Here is a 10,031-nt window from a genome sequence, read left to right as displayed (position 1 = left end):
AACAAGTAAGCCTGCAGTCTGAGAGTGAAGAGTTCTGCTAGGATAATATGGTACTATCAGGTCATAGAAGTTTGTGGTCGATGATGTCAAATGCTGCACTAAGGTCCAACAAAACAAGTATAGAGACCAGTTCATTATCTGACACTATGAGAAGGTCATTAGTAACTTTCACCAGAGCTGTTTCTGTGCTATAATGCACTCTGAAGCCTGACTGAAACTCTTCAAACAAGCTATTCCTTTGTAAATGTTCACACAATTGATTTGCAACTGTTATCTCCAGAATTTTAGAGAAAAATGGGAGGTTGGATATCAGTCTATAGTTAGCTAAAACATCTGGATCTAGAGTGGGCTTTTTAAGTAAAGGTTTGATTACAGCAATCTTAAAAGCCTGTGGTACATAGCCTGTTACTAGAGAGAGATTAATCAGATCTAACATTGAAGAATTAATTAAAGGTAAAGCCTCCTTGACCAGCCTAGTTGGGATTGGGTCTTAAAGATGTGTCAACGGTTTAGATGAAGAAACTGTTGAAATTCGTTCAGAGCGATGTACAGGAGTGAAGAATCCTAAATATCCATCAGGTCTTACAGCCAATTCTAAAGCAACTGTACTCGATGATACATCTGTGACATTTGTAGGAAGGGCCAGATTAAATTTTTTTCTAATCGTAGTAATTTTATTTGTAAAGAAGCTCATGAAGTCGTTACTGCTCAAAGCTAAAGGAATACAAGGTTCAACAGAGCTCTGACTCTTTGTCAGCCTGGCTACAGTGCTGAAGAGAATCCTGGAGTTGTTCTTGTTGTCCTCTATTAAAGATGAATAATATGTTGTCCTGGCATTACGAAGAGCTTTTTTATAAATTACTAGACTATTTTTCCAAGCTGCGTAAGCTTCCTCTAAATTAGTGGAATACCACTTCCTTCCCAGCTTTCGGGACGCCTGCTTTAAAGTCCGCAGCTGGGAATTATACCAAGAAGCAGGTCCTCTCTGAGACATAACTTTCTTTTTTTACAGATGCAACACTATCAAGTGTTGTATGCAGTGAGGCTGCAGCATTATTAACAAAATAATCCACTTCTGTGGGGGTAAAATTATAATATTTGCCTTCCATTATATCAGTAAATGGTGCTGAAGTAAATAGAGAGGGTATTACTTCCTTAAATTTAGTTACCAAATTGTCAGACAGACATCTACTGTAATGATATTTATTGTTAACTACTATACAATTCATTGTTGTAAATTGAAATTTTATGAAAAAATGGTCAGAAAGAAGAGGGTTCTCGGGAAATACTGTTAACTGTTCAGTTTATATGTCATAAGTCAGAACAAGGTCAAGGGTATGATTAAAACTATGAGTTGGTTTATTTACATATTGAGAAAACCCAACTGAGTCTAATATTGAATTAAAGGCAGTCGTATGACTGTCACTGTCCACATCAACATGAATGTTAAAGTCACCCACAATAATCACTTTATCTGAGCTGAGCACTAAATCAGATAAAAAGTCTGAGAATTGAGATAAAACTCAGAGTAAGGAGCAGGTGGGTGATATACAACAACAAATGAAACTAGTTTCTGAGTTTTCAAATATGGATAAGAGAGACTGAAAGTGAGATTTTCAAATGAACTGTAACCAGGTTTAGGTCTCTGGTTGATTATTAAGCTAGAGTGGTAGATTGCTGTCACTCCTCCTCCTCGACCTGTGATTCAAGGAATATGACGGTTAGTATGACTAGGAGGAGTTGATTCATTTAGACTAACATATTCTTCCTGCTGCAACCAGGTTTCAGTCAAACAGAATAAATCTGTCTGTTGATCAGTTATCAAATCAAGTACTAACAAAGATTTAGATGAGAGAGATCTAACAGACCACATTTAATTGTCCTGTTTCTTTGCTCTGTTCAAACAGTGGTATTAATTTTTATTAGATTTTTATGGTTACTATTTCTCACACAACAGCTACAAAGGATACGAAAAGCTAAAGCTCCTAATGTGAGATGTGTGTTGCTTATAACATTAGTCATTACTGTTCACTCTGTCGACTCATAATGGCCTTTGTGCTGGGGTATTAGGCTGGGTTCACAGTATCTTGGAATTTAAAGGTATTGGTCCCAACTAACAAAGTTCTGTTATCATGACTTCCCAAAAGCAAGAGTGTTCTCTCGTGTTGCCGGATAGTGGTCAAATGTCAATTTACTTGCTTTTTTTGCCTGCCAGTACCCTTTTCTGTCTGTCTTTCTGTCTTTCTTGACAGCTGGATGTTGACAGTAATGCAATTGTGAGAAATGGCAGTTGTCAGTGCACTACTTCCTTCACTCCCTGATTTTTTGACGTCAGCAGCAGATCAGCGACAGGCTGCTGTTTGCTATTCCACAGCGGTTTGGGAGAGAGAGACGGAATGAGCTGTTGTGTGGAAGTGAGGCCTGCCTGAAACACACTTATTGGCCTGGCTGCTGCTGCTGACATTTCGTAGCTGAGCAAGAGATGTTAGATATGAGTGTGTGTCTGTGTGTTTTTGTATGTGTGAGACAGAGAGAGAGAGCGAGAGAGAGAGAGAGAGTGTTGGCCAGTGCTGTCACCTAATTGAAATCTCTGAACGGTGCTCATCCAGCCAGCCATTTCTCATGCCCACACACGCACACACAGACACACACAACACAACACACACACATACACACACACACACACACACACACACACACACACACACACACACACACACACACACACACACACACAACACAACACACACACACACACACACACACACACACACACACCCAGAGAGAGACAGATGTTGGTTGCAGGCCAACCAGTCAAGCCAGTTCTCCCAAACTCACACATCCAAATCTGTGCAGGCCAGCAGAGGCAGTACAAAGTGCTGTGTCATGTTATCCAGTAGAAATAATCAGAGAGAGAGCTGGTTGGCTGCAACTTTTGACCTCTGGTCTGCAAGTGGGTTTGGGTGGGACTGATAAATTCATATGCTATGAGAAAATTGTAAAACGAACTCCAGTCAGTCATACTGGGGCGGCTGTGGCTCAGGTGGTAGAGCGGGTCATCCAATGATCGAAGAGTCGGCGGTTCGGTTCCCACTCTGTCCTAGTCATGTACTGTTGTGTCCTTGGGCAAGACACTTTACCCATCTTGCCTCCAGTGCGGCTACTCACACTGGTGTATGAATGTTGGTGGTGGTCGGAGGAGCCGTAGGCGTGGATTGGGCAGCTGTGGCTACAAATGTAGTTTACCACCCCCAGAGTGAGAATGTGTGAGTGAATGAATAATGGATCCATTGTACGTGCTTTGAGTATTCCTTAGTAGAAAAGCGCTATATAAATCTAATCCATTATTATTATTATTATTATTATACTGGATCAAATATTCCATCAACTTATCTGTCAACGCAAAGTGAACATGTGCACGTATCAGGGTCTTACCCAAGAGCAGCAAACACATTTGTAGTCAGAGAAAGTTACACCAAACAAATATCTAACATACTTCATCATCAGTATAGAGACATTTGGTTATGTTAGATAGTTCTGATGTTTAGTTTGAATTTTGTTCATTGAAGTTTGCCCTTGCATGTGTGATACAATGAAACAGAAAAAAAGAGGAAAACAACCTCAAACTGAAAAAATAGAGGAGCATGGTAGAAAAACAACAGCTTGGGTGCAGAGGTTCTAAAGGCCGTGCCTGTTTGTGACTGCAGAAATGTCTGAGAGCTTAGTGAGCCAGTGTGCCACAGATGCTGATTGTATCTTTCATAGATTAGATTGACTGGAGGAGCCTGTGGAGGGGCAGCAGGCCTCAGTGAGGCGCTTCTATCATGGGAAAGCTAAATCTGGTCAAACTATTCCATCTTTGGAGGTCAACTGGTGGTACACTTCTTTGATGGACTTGGAAGTTGCATAACAAGACTGAACATGTTAGCTTGGTCAAATATCAAATCGTAATAGATATACCACACATTAGATATATACAATTTGTGTATGGTTCCCTCATTCGTTTTTCCATTTCAAAATAAAATAGTAGTAGTTTTTTTATTTTTCAGTTTTTAATACTTAAATGTAGAAATGTATTATTTAACAAATGAAAAAACCACAGTGTTGGATTTTTGCTCTAGCTTTTTAAACCTGAAATACAAAATACAGCTGTTGTTTTAATTTGTTGCAACACTGGAAGTCGCCGAGGAAGAACAGTTTTGAGCTGGTCTGGATTGTGAACACATCAAGAATGGCTTTACTCGAGCCCTTTTCCTATTTCATTTTCTTTAAGAGTGGAAAACCCATGCAGAAATCAGCGACAGTTTGCATCGCTGTAGAGTTCCACATTGCTCTATAATGAGTGTCAGAAGGTTCTGCATGGAGAACAATTTAAGAAGATGCAGTCATGTGTCTGTTGCTGATTTGGAGAGAGCTGTAATTTTGTTCTGTTAACCACGTTATTTTCAGTGCCATACTTTATTAACTGTAGAATGTTAAGTTTTGTTTTTGTGTTTTACAGTCAGATCCGACATGTGGACGAAAGTTTATGATGGGATACTGATCGTCTGTTGGTGCCGCTGTTCCAGTTTAACTGACGATCAGGTTAACTGGTGATAGTTTCCTTCTCCAGATGTTTCATTGCAAATTCGACCTGACCAGACTTTGCTGTGTCTGAAATAAAGATACTAACTAAAGAAAATCTTGCCGAAAAACGTCGGCATCACTACTTGATAAAGTCTACATCCATGTAAATATCACCTACAGACAGTAAAAAGAAATGTGCTGGCTGAAATAAAAAAACACGTATTTTTTTTGAACGGTGAGAGAATTGGAAATGATGGAATCCAGAAATAAAATTAGACCACAGTGTGACTCATCATGCCACTGATCAGTCCAATAAACATCTTCACAAGGATGTAAAAAGGATTACAAAAATGTAACACAAACTACCTCTGCGTAGTATAATCACTCAGACTGCAGTACTGGAAGTATTCTAGTCTTCCTCTGCGATGTCTTTGAAAGTCTCTTTTTGCCATTTCTAAACCAGCAGGGTGTTTGGGAAGACACAACTCACACAAATATATTGTTTGTTTTGACCAGATCGGATCCCTTTACTTCCATTTTTAATATTGTCAGCAGTTAATGTGCTCTGAAATGACGGTTAGAACGTGGATGACTGAACATGTTTTTATTGTTTTCTGAGTGACTAATTTTAACAATGTGCTCTCAGTTTGTTCCGATGTATTTTATCAGATCCAGCTAATGTTCTGCTGCGTGTAGTTCTGATGTATTTTATCAGAGCCAGTTAATGTTCTGCTGCGTGTTGTTCTGATGTATTTTATCTGATCCAGCTAATGTTCTGATGGGAGGCTGCTGAGGGTCTGAGTGTTTCTGTGAACAAACCGGAGTTAAACCTGAAGTTCTGCTCTGGATCTGTTCCACTGAACTCAGACTAACACACAACAGTGGACATGCTTCTTTGTTGTGGGTTTTCTTGGTGAGACAATAATTCATTTTGTGGCTAGTTATTAGCCAGGCAGCCTGTATTAAGTTGTGATTATCCCCAGTTAACCTGGGCATGTTTCCTGAACAATCACCGACAGAATGACGAAGATCTATGTGGATGAAGCGGGATGTTTATCGGACTGATCAGTGGCATGATGAGTCAGACTGGTCTCTAATTTTATGTCTAGGTTCCATCGTTTCCTCTCACCGTTCATAAAAAAATATTTGTTTTTTATTTCGGCCAGCACATTTCTTTTTACTGTCTGTAGGTGACATTTACATGGATATAGACTTTATTAACCAGTGATGCAGACGTTTTCGGCAACGTCTTCTTTATCTAGTATCTTTATTTCACACACAGCCAGGTCTGGTCGGAAAGAATCTGCGACGAAACATCTGGAGACGGAAACTTCCACCAGTTAACCTGATTAAACTGGAACAGGTCAGAATCGGCAGAGTTCTTTACATTTTAATACTTAAAAATACTTATTTGAAATATTAAAGCAATTTTGTTCACACTGAGATCCTGAGCTCTCAGTGTGATGCGTCTACTCTGTATAAGACAAACATGTCGTCGTTGTTTTCAAAGTACATGGTGCGGATTTTGGGACAGAGAAGTGAAGTCAAGTTGCCATGAGTTATGACTTTGATTTCCGGTTCTGCTTGTAGCTTCCAAATGGGGAAAGGCTTTTTTTTTGTTGTTGTTGTTTAGACTTTAAAATTGGTAAAAACACAGCATTTTTTTCTTTCTGTACTTTTCGTTTTTCAAATTAAATTTTTAAACAAAAAACAAAACTATTATTTGTTTTTTCTCATTTTATTTTGAAATGGAAAAACGAATGAGCAAACCATACACTGATTATATACGCTGATCAGCTCCAACATTAAAACTACCTAAGTATTGTGTAGTTCCCTGCGAGCCAGCAAAATAGCTCTAATGCATCAGCCAATGTGTGTTTTGAGTTCCTCAAGCCTTTCTTGGACAGTAGTTGTGGTATGATGGAGCATATTGCCCTGCTGCAGGAGGCTGCTGCCATGGAGGAATGCCTTTGCCAAAGGGAGTGTTACGTGTCAAAGTAACATTCACATTTATGCCAAGACCCAAGGTTTCCTCTGCAGATCATTACGCTATAACATGATGATCAATGGTATTCACCTCAGAAGTCAGTGGTTTTAATGTTGTGACTAATTGGTGCGTAACATGACAGGAAGCTGATTGTTGTTGTGATGCTTCATCACTGTGTGTGTGTGTGTGTGTGTGTGTGTGTGTGTGTGTGTGTGTGTGTGTGTGTGTGTGTGTGTGTGTGTGTGTGTGTGTGTGTGTGTTCCATTGCTCTAGGGCGTGCAGCAAAGATTCATGGGCCATCGCCAGCAGAACTGCACCCTCATCACACCAAATAACCGTTGCAGACACACACGCATCTACTCACCCATGTGTGTGCATACTTCATTGAACACTAAAGGGATTCGTGCAGTCCCTCCACCGCTAATTAAAATGATCTGGCCTGTAGTTAATGGGTCCATGTGTGTATGTGTCTGCATGCACTTGCACTTTTCCCTTGTTTACTTGCAGAGGAAGGGCAAACCATGCAGTGAGGAGGGCAACATGCTTGACTTCTCCTGCACTCTCTCTTAACATTTTTCCATTCTGAGTGGCTGCCAGATGCACAAACCCACTTTTGTTCCACCCAAATTGTAAGTAAACACTTTCTCTCTTACTGTTGCAGTTTCCAAGCAGGGGAGGATGAGAAAACAAAGTACTTTTCCATCTCACCATTTGTCTACTACTAGTCCAAGTTAAGGTTAGTTGCATCTGAGCTCCTGTCTCAGTAATGACCTTCACTGCCTCCTTAGTGGAGATGCTTTTGAGAGTCAGTGGAAATATATACCATCAATCTATTACATTTCCATCCAGTGGTTCTTCACTTCCTATAATGACCCTTCATAATGTTTTTCATTGCCTTATCCTAATGGGTACATTCACAAATCTTGGTAAAGTCTACCTTCACAGTTTGTACAGCAGACCACCTGTTAAGTTGAATTGTTGGTTGTTGTGTTGTGGTGGCCTCCAAGTTTAAGGTGCTTACATTGCCCATGAGTTACCCAGTTCCAGTCTGGCTGTTGACCTTTTTTTGACCTTTTCCATGTCATTCACTACCTCTGTTGAATCACTAATAAACGCAACTTAAACTAATGAACTTATCAAACCGTAGTCTCCCAAATCAAGCACAGATATGACTTATTTTTATTTATTTAGCCTTTATTTATACAGGTAGTCTCATTGAGACACTCGGTCTCTTTCTCAAGAGAGACCTGTCCTCAAATAACATTACAAGACAACATTGAGTCACTGACAAACAACACTAAGGGACCTGTACTAGACAATATAATAATACAATATAACACTGAGTTCCAGACAGACAGGTTCATGACAAAACACAACATAGACATCAAAATGGATGTCCAAAGCGCCAAACAATGAAGTTAAAACGTAAAAACACTAAGAACAAAAACAAGTCCTAAATGATGATATTTCCATAGTGTTTAAAAGACGTTTGAAGTCCTCCAGGGGAATCAAGTGGGACAGCTTCAGATTCTGCTGTAGTGAGTTCCACATTGAGGGGGCAGAGTAAGAAAAAGCTGTGTTGCTGAGCTCTGTGTGGACTGAGGAGACGGTGAAAGTAATGGAGTCCTGGGAACATAGACTATGGCTGAATTGTTTACCTGACATGAAAGAGGATAAATGTGGGTAGCAGACCAAGGATGGATGTGCAAATGAAATGATACCAGTGGAGAAGTCTGTGCATGGACAGTGATGACCAGTTAACCAGGGAGTACAAAGTGCAGTGGTGTGTGAAAGGTTTACAGTCCGTTACAAATCTAAGAGCTCCATGATAAGCAGCATACAACAGTTTGAGAGAGAGGGTTGGGGCATTCATATAAACAATATCTCCATAATCAACAACAGGCAAGAAGGTGGCAGAAACAAGCTGTTTCCTAGCATTAAAAGAAAAACAAGATTTGTTCCTGAAAAAAAGCAACTTTAATTTCAGTTCCTTTAAGATTTTTGATGTGGGTTTTAAAACAGAGGCTATCATCAATTGTTGATGCTGAGGTATTTGTAAGAGGCCAACAACTCAATAGGGGTACCTTGTGCAGTTGTAGTACCAGGGAGAACTTCTGGCACCTTCTTCTTACCAGAAAACAACTTTTGTTTTGTCAGCATTTAAAATTAGTCTAAGGTTTAACAGATGTGATTGAATGATGTCAAATGCTGACTGAAGATATTCAAACACAAGGGCAACAGTGTCCACGCAGCAGTAAATGATTGTGTCATCAGCATAAAGATGAACAGACACATTTATGTTTTCACCCACATTTTTGACATAAAGAGTGGGTCCTAAGACAGAACCTTGTGGCACACCTTTTGTTACACCAAGAAAGCTGGAGGAGAGACCACTCAGCGGCACACATTGCTTACGATTCGTGAGATAGTATGAGAACCAGCCAACAGCTTTATCTCATAGACCTATATCTGACAGCCTCCGATATAAAATATCATGGTCAACGGTATCAAAAGCCTTGGAGAAAACAATGAAGATTGCAGCACACTAATTCTTGGCATCCAAGGCTTCCACAACATCATTTAAAACTTTCATTGAAGCAGTTACTGTACTGTGCTGTTTTCTAAAACCAGACGGATGAGGAGATAAGATACCATTTAAAATCAAGAACTCCTTGATCTGATCATTCACCAGCCTTTCAAGAACCTTAGCTAAGATAGATAGTTTGGAAATGGGTCTGTAGTTGTTTAACTGCGTAGGATGACTGCCTTTCAGTAGGGGGAGTACAAAAGCAGATTTCCAAACATCAGGAATGACATTGTTTTGGACAGAAAGACTGAAAATATGTGATACTGGTTCAGCTATGATATTTGCTGTCAGGCACACAAAGTAAGGTCTCCCACCTTACTTTGTCAGGACCTTTAGATATTTTAGTGTCTAGGCCCTTTAAAGCCTTACAAACCTCCCTGACAGAGAAAGGTGTGAAGGTAAAAGTCTTTCTGCCTGAGGCATGACTCATAGGGGGAAATTTGTCTGATTTACCATGAGGTAGTCTGTCAAACAAGGAGCTGGACACAACAAAGCATTTATTAAAACAATGAAGTATCTCAGATTTATTTGACACGGAGACAGAGTCAACAATTAATTGAGGAGGTAGCTCTGAAGAGAAAGAATTGGCAGAGAGAGACTTTATAGTTCGCCAGAATGTAGGATCATTCAGACCATTTGTGGTCTGAGATAGATAATAATCAGGTTTTGCTTTTTTAATGAAAGCAGTACAACAATTATGCAATTTTTGGAAGTGTAGCCAGTCAGCCTGAGAATCAGACTTTTTCGCAGCTGCCCAGATCTGATTCCTCTTCTGTAAGAGGCTTGCTAGCTCAGAAGTGAACCAGGAGCTTTCACGTCCTTTCACCCTAATCCAGCGAAAAGGAGCATGTTTGTCTATAAAATAACTCAAATTATCATAAAAATATTTCC

The 10,031-nt window shown here is 39.8% G+C and overlaps 1 protein-coding gene across 19 annotated transcripts in view; it reads left to right on the top strand.

The window, feature by feature from the left end:
• LOC111563581 (pleckstrin homology domain-containing family A member 5-like) overlaps positions 1-10,031 on the top strand; it is a 294,554-nt gene that overhangs the window by 115,281 nt on the left and 169,242 nt on the right. Inside the window, exon 4 of one of the 19 annotated variants that reach the window (XM_055006649.1) lies at positions 7,215-7,289. The exons of 17 other annotated variants lie outside the window; for them this stretch is intronic. In XM_055006649.1, coding sequence (XP_054862624.1) covers positions 7,215-7,278 — 64 coding nt within the window. In that variant the 3' untranslated portion in view covers positions 7,279-7,289. Of the gene's footprint in view, positions 1-6,826; positions 7,181-7,214; positions 7,290-10,031 lie in introns of those variants that run through there. One more of the 19 variants, XM_055006648.1, reaches the window with a different exon arrangement.

The sequence above is a fragment of the Amphiprion ocellaris genome, chromosome 21 (genome assembly GCF_022539595.1).
Source record: "Amphiprion ocellaris isolate individual 3 ecotype Okinawa chromosome 21, ASM2253959v1, whole genome shotgun sequence".
Lineage (NCBI taxonomy): Eukaryota > Metazoa > Chordata > Actinopteri > Pomacentridae > Amphiprion > Amphiprion ocellaris.
The sequence above is the reverse complement of the archived record's forward strand: the minus strand, read 5'-3'. Positions and strand labels throughout refer to the sequence as shown.